Source organism: Hemitrygon akajei, chromosome 11, assembly GCF_048418815.1.
Source record: "Hemitrygon akajei chromosome 11, sHemAka1.3, whole genome shotgun sequence".
Lineage (NCBI taxonomy): Eukaryota > Metazoa > Chordata > Chondrichthyes > Myliobatiformes > Dasyatidae > Hemitrygon > Hemitrygon akajei.
This window is the reverse complement of record NC_133134.1, coordinates 23,521,018-23,535,646: the sequence shown is the minus strand read 5'-3', so window position 1 is coordinate 23,535,646 and position 14,629 is coordinate 23,521,018. Positions and strand designations below refer to the sequence as shown.

General features: G+C 39.4%; 1 protein-coding gene across 1 annotated transcript; it reads left to right on the top strand.

The window, feature by feature from the left end:
- The first annotated feature begins 1,742 nt into the window (after nt 1–1,742).
- On the top strand, nt 1,743–13,815 carry LOC140735404 (small ubiquitin-related modifier 2-A-like). Its single transcript, XM_073060429.1, has 4 exons — nt 1,743–1,900; nt 7,280–7,423; nt 12,291–12,362; nt 13,511–13,815. Exons 1-4 carry the CDS (start codon nt 1,877–1,879, stop codon nt 13,571–13,573), a joined length of 303 nt encoding a protein of 100 aa, XP_072916530.1. The 5' UTR covers nt 1,743–1,876; the 3' UTR covers nt 13,574–13,815.
- Nucleotides 13,816–14,629: the final 814 nt, after the last annotated feature.

Genomic DNA, 14,629 nt, shown 5'->3' with positions numbered 1-14,629 from the left:
TCAGACTCGGCTGTATATTCAGAATCAGGTTTAATATCATCACACACTTTGTAGAATTTGCTTTATCTTTGCGGCAGCTGTACAATGCAATATATAATAGAAAAACGTGAATGGTTAAACGTGAATATATAAATGGTTAAATTAAGTAGTGCAAAAATAGAAATGAAAAAGTAGTGAGGTAGTATTCATGGTTCAATGTCCATCAGAAATCTGATGGCAGAGTGGAAGAAGCTGTTCCTGAATCACTGAGTGTGTGACTTTAGGCTTCTGTGCTCCTTGATAGAACAATGCGAATAAGGTGTGACCTGGGTGATGGGGGTCCTTAATGATGGATGATGTCTCTTTGAGGCATCGCTCCTTGCAGATATCTTGGATAATACAGAGGCTTGTGCCCATGATGGAGCTAAGTTTACAACTTTCTGCAGCTTATTTTGGTACTGTGCACTACCTTCCCCATACCAGATGGCGATGTAACCAGTTAGAATGCTCTCCATGTAGACATTTGCAAGTGTTTTTAGTGACACACCAAATCTCCTCAAACTCCTAATGAAATATAGCCGCTGTCGTGCCTTCTTTGGAACTGCACAGATATGTTGGGTCCGGGATAGATCCTCAGAGATATTGACACCCAGAAACTTGAAATTGCTCACTCTCTCCACTTCTGATCCCTCAATGAGAACGTGTGTGTGTCACCTCCTCTTACCATTTCTTAAATCCACAATCAGTTCTTTGGTCCAACTGACATTGCAAGGTTGTTGCTACGGCACCACTCAACTAGCTGGTATATCTCACTATTATACACCCTCCCTTAACTGCATGAAATTCTGTCACCAATGGTTCCATCATTAACAAATTTACAGACGGCATTTGAGCTGTGTCTCACCAGTCATGGGTGTAGAGACAGAATAGCACAATGGGCTAAATACACATTCCTGAGGTGTGCCAGTGTTGTCAGTGAAGTGGAGGTGCTATTTCTGATCTGCTCAGATTGTGGTCATCCAGTTAGGAAGTCAAGGATTCATTTGCAGAGGGAGTTAGAGACCCAGGTTCTGAACCTTTTCAATCTGATCTATAAAAATGACTGTGTTAAACCCTGAGTCAGCAGTTTCAAGTTCCATGATGTGAATATCTCTGAGGATCTATCCTCGACCTTACATGGGGGGAGGCTACTATAGAAATGATTTGTGTTAAATGCTGTCAATAAACAGCATCCTGACATAGGTATTTGTATTGTCCAGGTGATCCAAGGCCGCGTGAAGAGGACCTATTGTGATGATAGACAAATTGCAGTGGTCCAAGTCCTTGCTGTGACAGGGATTAATTTCTAGCCATAACCAATCTTTCAAAGTATTTCATCACCGTACATGTGAGTGCTACAGGACGATAGTCGTTAAGGCAGCTCACCCTGCTCTTCTTGGTTACTGTTGCCCTTTTGAAGCATTGAGAACTTTCCCTCCATAGATGCTGCCTGACTTGCTGAGTTCCTTCAGCATTTTCTGTATCTTGCTCGTGTTCACGTTCTTTATTGTATCCCTGTTTGTATATAATTCAAATGTGCCCATAACGAAATTCCTTTCAGAAAATGTAAGGGCTCCGTAGGTACTGCGTACCGCGAAAGGCGCCCGCGACGCACGTGACCCGGGAGGAGGCGGGGAGGAAGGCGGGCTTGCTCCGCGGGGTCCCGACCAATGCGCGAGCAGGGAAGGCGCGGCGGCGGCGGCGTCGACGTCGGCGTCTGAGCGTGCGTGAATACGCGCACCCGGGGAGGGGGGGGAAAAAGGCGCACGAGGAGGGGAGGCCGCGAGACGGGGCTGGAGGACGGAACTGAACGCGAGGGAGGTGAAGCGGGAGCCCGCCGTGCGATCAGAGCCGTGAAATGGCGGATGATAAAGCCAAGGGGGTGAGGCCTGTTGTGGTGAACGCCGATGGAGGGGAGGGTTGGACCGGCAGGTCGGAGTCCCTGACGGCGTAGGCCTGGGGAGTTGGGATCTGTCTGCTGTGCTACAGGCCTCGCTCGCCCGTGGCTGATGGACGGCGAGGTTGGGGTTGGATTGAGGGTGTATAGGTCGGCTCAGGTCTTTCGCATTGACTCGTGCTCTGAATCAGTGAATGCGTTTCAAAGTGCGTATCCCTATGTAGAGGACGGGAGCCCATCGTCATTTACCGGAGTCTGTCAGGTCAAATGGCCCTGCGCTGATTAGTCTCATAATTTGAATTTTGGCTACGCCGAAGATCAAGGCTGTGTGGTGGTTTTTGCGGCCTGGGCCTACACACTTCCGGCTGCCAGAATCCCCGGAGTGGGCGACATTTAGCCTTAGTATTTTCGTCCGCTGGTAACAGACTGAGGCCAGATGAGCATCATATCCGCTGTTGAATGGTGTTATTCGACTGTTGTGTTTCTGCCGTCGGGTTTCCATATTTCGAAGTTAACAGTTAAAATTCACTTAAATACATTAATTCGAAAATCGAAACCAGTCAGCTAGAATGGTCCTCTAAATAAGAATTGAAGGCAATGAGTTTAATCTTTTAGTATGCAGACTAATTTCTTCGTGGTTACACAAACGAAAATCTTGTGAGCAGTTGCATTCCAGATTGGATCTCAATTATGAAATGAACTGATTTCAATTTTTTTTCATCTTTGAAACGTGTACATGGGATTTTGAAGTGCCTGTTAATAGCATTTGCTTTTTGTTTTGGATACTGTCTTAGGGAGGACATCCAGATCTTTCAGTTGGAATCTCTCCTGGACAAAATGGCCCTCTAAAATATGATAGATGTTGAAAAGTTTCTAACCTTGCTATTATAAAAACAGTACATATGAATGTCTTCTAGATGTGTATGTCTCATGTACACCTAGAAAATGTATTTCAGGTATCCTAATTTAAGAAAATGCTTTTAGTTTGGCCATTCATTAGTTTTATGTAGTGTTATAGCTGGAGTAAAGATTGCTAGCAGCTGCACTTTATTGGTTTCATTAACTAGTTGATGGAATTTACTCTGGGAAAATAGTTTTTTAAAGTGTTTTTATAAATTTGGTCAGGCAAGTGTCTGCAAGTAATATTCTGAGGGGGCATTTTGTGTACTGATTTTTTTGTATTACAGCATATTGCTTTAACAGCATTATGTTGGTTGTTTATCTTGCATTTGAGTGGTTCTGCTTGATATACTGTACTAACCTCCAATAATCAAGTTTAGCTTATTAGATGTACAAAGTTGTCACATCTTGCTCATCACAGCATAAACCATTGAGAGCTATCTTATATTATGACTTGTGAAGTATATAGTTTTGAGGGGTTAGCCATCTATCGTATGAGTTGTTTCTGGTTATCCCTGTAAATCTTTCTTGTGGCAATTGAAATGATCAGTCATTCACATGGGCTGATTTAGTCTGGAGGTCATAGTTAAGATTTGTTTAATGAGAATGTTGCATTCTGTAATTCTTTCTAAGAGTTGTGTGTGCATTAGAAACTGTGGTAGCTCCCTGTAGCCAGTAATATTACTTCATTGCCTTTCCTGTTTTATTGTTGCTTTACATGATATGGCTAATCACTTATGTGCTGTGTCATATGACATGGGCGATCATGGTGTTAACCATGATAGTTCTTGGCAATTTTTTCTATAGAAGTGGCTTGACATTGCAGCCTTCTGGGCAAACTCTTTACGAGAGAGGTGGCACCAGCCATTACCATCCCTCTTCAGGGATCATCAGCCTGGTGTCAGTGGTCACATAACCAGTACTTGCAATATGTACCAGCTGTTTTTAAACAACCATCCGCCACTGCTCCTATGGCTTCACATGACCCTGATTAGTTTGGGAGGGGTAGGGTTGAGCTGATGCTACACCTGCTGGCTAATGGAGGGAAGGAGTGCTTTATACCTCCTTTGGTAAAAGTGCATCTCCACCCCACCATCCTATCTATTATATATTCACGTTATTTGTAGTAGTAAACTGTTACCACCATAAAGGATTCTTTTCCCCCGCATTGTTGGCATCACATTAAGTTGTTTGGTAGGATATTGAATATTAGTTAAAAATTGTGTACAGTAGATTTGAAAGCTAAGTTATAACTATATACCATTGACAGACCTTAATTTGGAATTGAAACAGGTGAGTGCCGCTGCCTTCTCCAGTTGTCTGTAACTTTTGATTGAATACTTTTCTCAATTCTAGTGGAACATGGTTTGTACAAAATAGCACATGTCCTCTTCTCACTTTTGAAGCCTTACTGTCATTAGATAATACTTGCCTCTTTTAATGTGTACTATTTAAACAACAGCCATGTCCTGGGAGGGGGGGAGGGAATCAATTAGTGTTACTCGTTTCAGAAATGTACCACATCCTCTGCATTCTCTAAGGAAATGTTAGAGTTGTAGACTTTATTGAAAAAGCTTTAAATTTGATCTGAAGTGATTTCATCTTCTAAAAATTAAATGTCACAAAGTTTTGCATTTCATTAAAGAAAGACATGCTAAGTAATAAACCACTTTTCAAATAAAAACTTGATTACTTTGAAGGTATGTAGCTCAGTGCATGATTAAACAAATAACAAGCAGGTGCTAATGATCAATGAGAACTGAAACAAGCCAGTGTAAAAGGAATCAAACTGGGTAAAGGACAACTGAACTAAAAGGTATGGCAGATGTTACAGTTTAACCTTCAAATTATCAATTCTTACACCATGGTGAGAGTGAGCATTGCAACAAGACACGAGGTGGTCATCCTGCATCCACGAGGTCTCTACCAAGCAGAAATTTCATTGCAAACAGGAGTTTCAAGTTTCAGGTTTATTATCATTGGCATGTGACGTTAAATTTGTTAACTTAGCAGTTCATGCAATACATAATCTAGCAGCGAGAAAAAAATAAATAAAATTGATTTACTTATGTATATTGAATAGATTTTTTTAAATGTGCAAAACCAAAAATACTGTATTTTAAAAAGTGAGGTAGTGTTCACGGGTTCAATGTCCATTTAGGAATCAGATGGCAGAGGGGAAGAAGCTGTTCCTGAATCGCTGAGTGTGTGCCTTCAGGCTTCTGTATCTCCTACCTGATGGCAACAGTGAAAAAAGGGTACACCATGGGTGCTGGAGGTCCTTAATAATGGACGCTGCCTTTCTGAGACACCGCTCCCCAAAGATGTCCTGGGTACTTTGTAGGCTCATGCTCAAGATGGAGCTGACTAAATATACAACCCTCTGCAGCTTCTTTCAGTTCTGTGCAGTAGTCCCTCCATACCAGATAGTGACACAGCCTGTCAGAATGCTCTCCACGATACAACTATAGAATTTTTTGAGCATATTTGTTGACATGCCAAATTTCTTCATTCTCCTAATAAAGTATAGCTGCTGTCTTGCCAGCAATCCAAGCTTTTCTGAAAATGCACTAAGAAATGGACAAGGTTGAGGATCAGAAATGCAGTTGGCAGCCATGGAAGTAGTGCTGCAGACAAGAGATACATCAAACTGACGTCCCTTCTAAATCAGAATAAATGCAGCAGGTGATTGGCTCTGATCTCACAGAAACCATTGGAATCTAAGTTTGTAGGAGTGCTGTAGGGATGAGTGTCTGCAGCCAACAGTGAAGCATGACGGGTTCTCTGAAGGGTTTGAGGCTGCATTTCTTCAAAAGGTGTTGGCGATCTAGTCAGAATTAATGGAAACCTCAATTCAGAAGAGTACAAGCAGGTTCTCATCCGCAGCAGGATAATCTTCCAAGGACATGACAATGGTCATAAAGAACCATCTTTCAGGGAAAAGCAGGTTTGTAATGGGTGATATGGCCCAGAGCTCAACATTGAGGCCTTCTGGGATTACCTGGAGAGACAGAAACAAGTGAGATCGCCAAAGACCACAGAAAACTATGGCATGTTCTCCAGGATGCTTGGAACAACCTAGCAGCCGAGTTCTGTCATAAAACTGTATGAGAGTACCAAAGAGAATTGATGCAGTTTTAAAGGCAAGGGATGGTCACAGCAAATTTTGATTTAGTGTTTTACTGTTTACTGCTCTTTATAATTTTTTTGTTCTTTAGAAACTTTCATTATTTTTGAAAGCATCTTTGCTTTACAAACTTTTTAAAAACGTGCCTAAGACTTTTCCACAATGATCAGCAACTTGATCCACTGTTATCAACTTTTCTGGACACCAGCTTTCCAAACTAACCCTGTCTACATCCTCTAAATTGTTATACTGCTGATCTGATTTTGAGAACTGGATAAGCGGAAATTTCCTGTCACAAAATATTAGGTCTACAGAGTTATTGTCTTTGGTTCCTGTCATAAAATGCCTTAGCCATTATCTCATTATTCATGCTGAATGAAGTAGAAGCAAACATTTCTTATCTTTTTTGAGTTGCACTGGTCTTTTCTGCCAGTGGAATCCTTGTGTAATTTGTGTTTGGAGTTTTTTATCAAGCTTTGAATGGCCTCCCAGCTTTTAACCTTAACCAAATGTCAATTGCCTGTACCCAAGTGCACTATTCTGTTCATCTGTCCTTGTGCTTTGTGACCTTAAATGTCTTCCATTTAGGCTGTTTGTTTTAACCTTTGTTTTCAAAGACCCCTGTGTCTGCCCAGCTTTGCAACCCTATGAGATTTCCATCATTGGTCCATCTTTTAAAATTTAATTCATCATTCCTGTACAGGCTTTCATCATAAATGCCTTTGGTTTCATAGTTCTCTGATATTTTTATTTAAAAGGAATTCACTTAGTCAATTTGTTACTGCCATGCTTAACTGTGCTTGAGGTTTTTGCCAAGCCATTGCTAAGGACAGTTAAAATTACTACAATTCAGGACTTGCATGAATCCTAGGCTGTGTAGCACAGCAGATTTCCTATCTGAAGGGTATCACAAACTTAGTAGAATATGGTACTTTTGTGGTTGGAGTTGATAATTGGCTTAATTTCATGATTAACAGCTTAAAATCTGTAACAGTCTTAGGATTTGAATAAGTTTTGCTTGTCCCTTACTGTAACGCTCAAGTTTACAGGGGGAAGATTGTATTTAGTCTAATTAACCATGTCTGTTACTTGCCTTCATTTGTATCACTCATTGGTGCTGAACAAATGGGCTATAAAATCTGTTATCTTTCAGGTTTGATAATGCTGGGCTTTGGCGCTCTGGCAGAGAAAAATACAATATTTTTAGTACATTTTCAATTAATGTTCCTTTTGTTGAAATCCTGTCTCCTTGTGAATTTATGCAGCCTTAACATTTAAACTTTTTATTTTGCCAAGTTGAGATAGTAAAATCAAGGTGTTTTTAATCCTACACTTAGGAAAACGTGAAAAGCGAAGGAAATGACCACAGGAATGATCATGTTAACCTGAAGGTGGCTGGTCAAGATGGGTCAGTTGTACAGTTCAAGATAAAGAAGCAGACGCCATTGAGTAAACTGATGAAAGCATACTGTGAGCGACAGGTTAGTATTAGTATGTTGGAATATTAACTCTCAGCTCTTGGCAAAATTTGGTTGTTCCAGCTGCCTGGATGACACATGCTTATCCTAAATTGAATTATTCTATTGCAGTATTTTCTGTGTGTAGTCTTTCATTTATGGCGAACAAAGCATGAGTTTCATATTGGTGTTTAGGCTCGGACCAGAATGATGAGCCTAATTTTCTTTCTATAATCCACTTGGTTTTCAGCTCATTGGTTCAGAACTTTCAGTAAGGGTCCTACAAGGCATATTTGTACCAAAAATTAACATGCTCCAGTTTCATGCTAACTTTTTTTTCTTGCTGGTGGGTAGCCTACTGTAGGCAACAGGCTTTCTGGTTTAATTTAGTGGAGGAATTCTATTTGAAAAGGAGGGGATTATTCAATTTGTTTTTGGAATCCTGGGTAACTTTTCCATTTATATATTGGAAAGGGGTATCTTTAAAACAAGCATAATTGTTTTAGTTTGGTCCTAAGGCTGCTTCTGTCTGTTGCAGAAAGAATCTTTTTTTTTTTCCCCCTGTATTTCTTTATTCTGGAGACTTCAGGCTTCAATGTTATCCCCAGACTATTTTCACTAACCTGGGCATCTAAGTACAATTGTATTTTGACAAAATAACACTGCTAGTAACTAACGAGCACATTAGCTGACCAACTTAAATGGTAATAGAATATGTAAATGTAATAACAATTATGCAGTAGTTTTACAGCTTGGCTAAATCCCATATTTTCAAGAAATTGTCTCGTGATGGCCATAGAGCATTACAGCTTAGAAATGGGCCCTTTGGTCTATCCAGTCTGTGCTGACCTGTTTTTTTTGTCTAGTCCCATCTACCCACTCTCAACCATTGCTTTCCATGCCTCTTATCCATATATCTATCCAAAAACCTTTTAAGTGTTGCAGTTGAACCTGCACCCACCACTTGCACTGGCAGACTATTCTGCAATCATTACCCTCTGAGTAAAGTTGCCTCTCAGTTTCTCCTTAAGTATTTCACCTTTCATCTAAACCTACAACCTCTAGTTCCAGACTTGCTCAACCTTTGCACAGAAGCCCCCAAGTACAGTGGATTCCAGTTAATTGGGTCAAATCTGGACCAGTACATTTTGGCCCAATTAATCAGCTGCCCCATTTAGCTGAAGTTTCATGAAAATAGTTAAAGTATAAAACAAACTATCATTTATGTAGCAAATTGCATGTTTAAATGAAATACAGAACCAATTAGAACACTACTAATAATATAAAACTATTCCTAAGGGTTATTGAATTCATCCAGCTCTGCTGCTGTATTATCCTGATTATAAATAAAATTAGCACAGATACCTAGTGCAGATAATGGACTGCTTTCATGTAATGCTTTTGATGATTGCATCCTCCAAATCTGCATTCTCATTGTAACATTCAAGATGATTGTCAATACCTTCATAGTACCTAACTTGTTGAAATAATGAAATTGTTTCTTTTTGTCCTGGCTGTTTCTGGTGTCTCCAAGCCTCAAACCACAGTAAGCAAAACTGTCCTGAATTGTCTTGCTGCTTTTCTCGCCAACTATCAGTGACAAAAATCATTGCTTTACAAACACACAACTGATACTATTTTAAAACAATTGGCTCTAAGCACAATAGCCTGATTGGCGTGTACTGTGCTATTACTCTATGTTCTAATAATGAGACAAGAGCATGTCCTAGTTGGTGAGGGCCCTTAATGATAGGTGCAGCTTTTTTGAGACGACTACTCTTGAAGCTATGGAGCTTGCTGAGTCTACAACCCTCCACAGCTTTATTGATCTTTTGTATTGGCAATGCTACTACCAAGTTATGATGTAACCAGTCAGAATGCTCTGCACTATACATCTGCAGAAATTTACAGGAGTCTTTTGCTTACGTATCAAGTTTCCTCATTCTCCTAATGAAGTAGAGCTGCTGGTGTGATTTTCTGTGACTACAGCAACGTGTTGAGATCAAGATAGATCCTCAGATGTTGACACCCAGGTAAATGAAGCTTGGTTTTCTCTATGACCCCTCAATGAGGACTGGTGCACATTTTCAAGACTTTCTGTTCCTGAAGTCATAATCAGTTGCTTAGTCTTGCTGATGCTGAGTGTGAGGTTGTTGGTATGATAGCATTCAACCAGCTGATCTGTCTCACTCCCATATGTCTTCATTGCCATCTTTGTGACTTTCACACTTGTTTTACCTTTACACCGTCTGAGTCTTTATTTGCAATTCCATAATCAATGTTGATCTCAAAATGAGGTGGAGGGAGAAATCCTTTTTTTGAACAGCAACATATCTGAGCCCTAATATATATATATATAATGGACTAAATTGTGGGAGCTTATGCTACAGAAATAGTCTAGATTTGTGGATGTTTATGGACTGAATATAAAGCTATTTCATATAGTTCCTTGCATCAAGCAGAAAAGTCAAATAATTTCTATGTAATTAACTTATTTAGAACTTTAAATGCCCAAGATCCCAATAGCTCAAATGTACATTCTTCTCTAAATGATGTGATCAATGGCATCCACAAAACATACTGTTAATCTGGGATTTGGGTGAGGGGGGGACTGTAGAGCCTGCAAATCTGAAACAGAATCTTGACAAAATAATACTGTGCTTGTTTATGACTACAGCCTTTAACTGTCAAACCTAAATAGCAAAGGAATATTTAAATAAACATTTATACAGATGTTAGGTGCCTTGGCCAGCTCCTCGGGCTAATTTTAAATAACCAGGTAGAACATCTCAATTAAGGGATAAAGAGTGGGAGAACGGATCTAAAAGTGAGCAAATTGCCAGGACTTGATGCTGCACACCAGGGATTTAAAGGAAATGGCTGCAGAGATGGTGCACCCATTGTTTGAATATTTTTTTCAGAACTTGTTAAAATCTGGGTGCCAGGAAAATTGGTCAACAGCTACTGTGACTCTGTTCAAAAAAAAAGTAGAATGACTGGAAGAGCGTTTTAAGAACTTTTATGAAGATTATGGAACCCATAAAGAGAAAGTGGAATATAATTGAACCTAATCATCAGGTTTTGTAAAAGAAATATTTGACATTACCTTGAATTCTTTGTAGATATGATGAGTTAATAGATGGAAATCTGTAGATGTAGTGCATCTAGATTTCCAAAAGGCATTTGACAAAGTGCCACACAAAAGGCTGGTGCATAAATTAACATTGGTATGGGAACTGTTTTAGAATAGATTGAAAATTAGCTCTCAGAAACTGGAATTGGAATAAATGGAAGGAGTACTGCAAGGGTCGGTTCTCCATCAGACTGCAGTTCTTTGCTACTTAAAGACCTGTAGGATGAGATGGCATGCAAGGTTTAAACATTTGCTGGTTATTTGAAAGCAAGTGTAGGTGCAAATGATGCAGATTGGATAGTTTTTAACTGTTATGTACCAGAGTACAATGAAAAGCTTTGCATGCCATCCAGACAGATTTGCCATACATAGTTACATCATGGTGGTAAAATGTGCAGAATATATTGTTGCAGCTACAGAGAAAGTTCATTGCAGGTGGACAGATTGCAAGGACCACAATGAGGTAAATTGGGAGATCAAGATTTCATCTTCTAGGTTAAGAGAGGTTTACTCAGAAGTATGATAACAGTACCATAGAAGCTGTCCTTGACTCGGGTGCATGCTGTCTAGCTTTTGTATCTTCTGTCTGACAGGAGAAATGAAGAGTGTAACTAGGTGGCAAGGGGTGTTTGCTTATTAGCTGCTTGTCCGAGATAGCAGGGACTGCATTCAATGGGGAAAAGCTAGTTTGTGGACTTGGTTGTGTTCACAACTCTGCAATTTCTTAGTCACGGGCAGAGCAGTTACAGTACTGGGCTGTCATACATTTCGATAGAATGTTTTCTATGATGCGTGCTGGGGGTATGATTTCTCAGAAGTAGAGGGATGTTTTATTTTGGTTGCATCCATGTGCTGGACCAAGACATTGATTATATAGAGGAACTTGAAGCATTCAAAACATGTTTACCTTAGTGTCATTAATACAGGTGGATGTATACTCCACCCTACTTCCTTAGTCAAAGATCAGCTCCATCTTGCTGACATGAAGGAAAAGGTTATCCTGACATGCCCCTATACCCCTATCTCCATGTACTTGATACTGTGATTTTGAAAGATGGAATGGGCAAGACTAGCAATTGGAGTTTAATGTGGGGATATGAAAGGTCGTGCATGAGATTTCAGAATGATGAAACTGCAAGTGATGTACAAAGGGATCTAGTGTTCTAGTGCATGAATCACAAAGTTAGCAACAGGTGGGTCAAGCAAGTCTTTTAGCACATTGACCTTTGTTGCAAAGGGATTGAAGTTTAAAATTAGGTTTTGTTGCATTGTACAGATTGTTTGTTGGAATCCTGTGTGTGGCTTTGTTCCCCTATCTAAACGGGAAGGCAGTACAAAGGAAGTTCAAATGAGACAAACGGGACTGCAGATGCTGGAATCTGGAGCAATGCATCATCAGCTGAGAAACTAAAGAAAAGCAGCTGGAATCTCAATGAACAGTCAGTTTGGAGTTTGGATTGCAGTAAATAGTTTAGTGTTTTTTAAAGTTGATAGTAGGTTGACAGGATAAAGTTGGAACCAAAATCACAAACTTGTTCTTTGAGGGTTACCAGATGGGAAGTCATTTGGTTAGTCATGTTTACTCAAAGTCAAATGGTCCATCTTTCTAAGGACCACTACTTCTAGAGCAACTAGAACAGCTTGGTTGTGTTGAGACCATGGTTACATTGTTGAGGGGAAAAAAAACACATCTAAAATATAGTGCTAAGTATCAGCTTACTGAAATGTCTTATTATGCTGAATATATTCTGCTTGCAGGGCTTGCAGATCAGACAGATCAGGTTTCGCTTTGATGGGCAGCCGATAAATGAAACCGATACACCAGCTATGGTGAGTAACTTTTCTTGAATTGAAAGTATTAGTATGCTGAGTTGATAATCTTAATGTTTGCCCTTTTTTAAAAAAAAATCTATATTGTTGGATTCTTGTAGAAAGAACCATGAAACATGGGCTACTTTGCCAGTGCAGCTTCTGGTTTCTAGTCTACATTATTTGTCCAGGATCAGCTTGTCTTCTAGGTTGCTCGCTGCCCTCCAGCCTATTTATTACTGAAGTTTGACACACCCATTCCAGATTCTAAGCACTTTTCTTAGAATAGATAGATCTGCAATTGACCCAGTTAAAGTCAATATTGAAGTTAATGAGCAAATTGGTATTTAGAATTGTTTCCCTTGAAATCTAAAGAAGAGTTGATGTAAGTTACAGGGAGCTTGATGGTAAGTCTATAGGTTCCATTTACATGTTCTGAGCTGTCTTCCCATTTATTTCATTTGTTATCATGGCTCTTGTGTTGTTGATCCTTGCTGTTTACTCATTTCTATTAGCTATTGGTAACTAAGCTCCTGCCCAGTTTTATTCCCATATCCTTTATTTTCCTTGTGCTGTTTGAAAACAACTGTTTGGGGGAAGGTCTTGCTCCAAAAGGGTTAATTTATTCAATTGCTACACATGATTTTCAGCATTTGGCAGTTCTGTTTTCAGGTTTAGTCACTACTAGAACAAGCTCATTGTGAAATCTACATACAGGCTACTTGGTTTACATGGTTTGCTGTAGATTTTGCAGTAATTTTGTACCTGATGGAAAATGTACAGTTGAAACTTGTATTTTGTTGAATGTTTAATCATGGCAGAATCAGCTGCATTTTCATTTGTATATTGGAAGAAATCCTAGCACAGCTCTTTCATAGAAGACATAAGAATTTTGAACTGTATGTTTAAGGAATCAACAGTTTTAACATGAGGCTCTCAAAGCCAATGGTATTCTGTTCAGGCAATGCCTGCACTTGCTGCATATGTGAAGGATACACTTAAAGTTGGATCTGGATAGATCCAGCATGCATTATTTAGTTGAATTTTAAGTATTGCATGAATGTTTGATAGGAGATGAGTATATGGAAAGGGGAGTAAATCTGGGCAAGAAATCATTTTAATTGATGAATGTTGATAAATGGTAGAATGATTTATCTTCTCTTTGGCAGTTGGAAATGGAAGATGAAGACACCATTGATGTATTCCAGCAGCAGACAGGCGGACTCTGCTAACCTCAGTAATTTAATGTAAATAATGTTCCACACAATGTACATGTTCTTCAAACATGCTGTATTTTACTCTATTCTGAACGATTTGCAAAATTTGGGGATTTGAGGTGTTAGAAGTTGTTTAAGGAGCTGTGTGTCATCTTTGCAATAAATTTGCTTTTTTTTGCATTGTTTTACTTTCTGGAAGCATTTTGTTTTCTTTGTATTTTGGATTAATCTCAATAAAGTTGATCTTGTATGTACAATGTTTGATTCACATGGGTATTTATAGGGTTGGGGGGGAGAGGGGAAGTGACTAATTTTGATTCCCCCCCCCAGGCAGGTACTTGCTGGTATTTTCATCTTCCAGTATCATGTCCCATATCTGTGGAGTGTTGTTCTGGGAAAACAATGCATCAGTTTAGTTCCCTTGCCAGCCTTTTCCAAGAAGAAAGCATTACCAATATTATAGTGGAGATGTAAATTGTGTAATCCTCTCCATGGGTAAATGCAAAATTTCACTTTCTTTCATCATTGTCATAGTACTAACGATGGTTTTTTTTGGTTTACTGATCTGTAATTTGTCACTAGTGAAGTTATTTCAAGTGGCATACTTAAACTTTTTTCCATAGATGCTGCCTGGCCTGCTGAGTTCCTCCAGTATTTTGTGTTTGGATTTCCAGTATCTGCAGATTTTATCTTGTGTATTGTATGCAGTATATGTCTACGTTGATGTAGAAGACTGAGGAAAGCAAGGCAGGTGTGAAATTGATTGTTTTTTTTTTGTCTGGGTGACTTTAAAACAAGGGTTCCCAACCTTTATTAATGGATCCATGGACGCCAGATTGGGAACTTCTGTGTTAAAAGGAAATGTTTGTACTTTGTAAACTGATTATTTAGGCTATGGCAAAGGGTGTGGGTAAAATTTAAGTGCAGTTTAATAAGGAAAATGCAGTGGAGGATGCATTGGGGTTGCAAGGTTGAAAGATGGACAACTAATTAGGGTGCTTGATTCCAGGCTATATATAAAATCAGTATAATGGAAAGGTGTTGACTGCACAGTTAGATAAGGGGTACATC

Coding starts and splice junctions, on each gene's coding strand:
- LOC140735404 (XM_073060429.1), top strand. CDS start 1,877: ATGGCGGATGATAAAGCCAAGGGG. Junction 1,901..7,279: donor CGGATGATAAAGCCAAGGGG/GTGAGGCCTGTT, acceptor TCCTACACTTAG/GAAAACGTGAAAAGCGAAGG. Junction 12,363..13,510: donor AAACCGATACACCAGCTATG/GTGAGTAACTTT, acceptor TCTCTTTGGCAG/TTGGAAATGGAAGATGAAGA.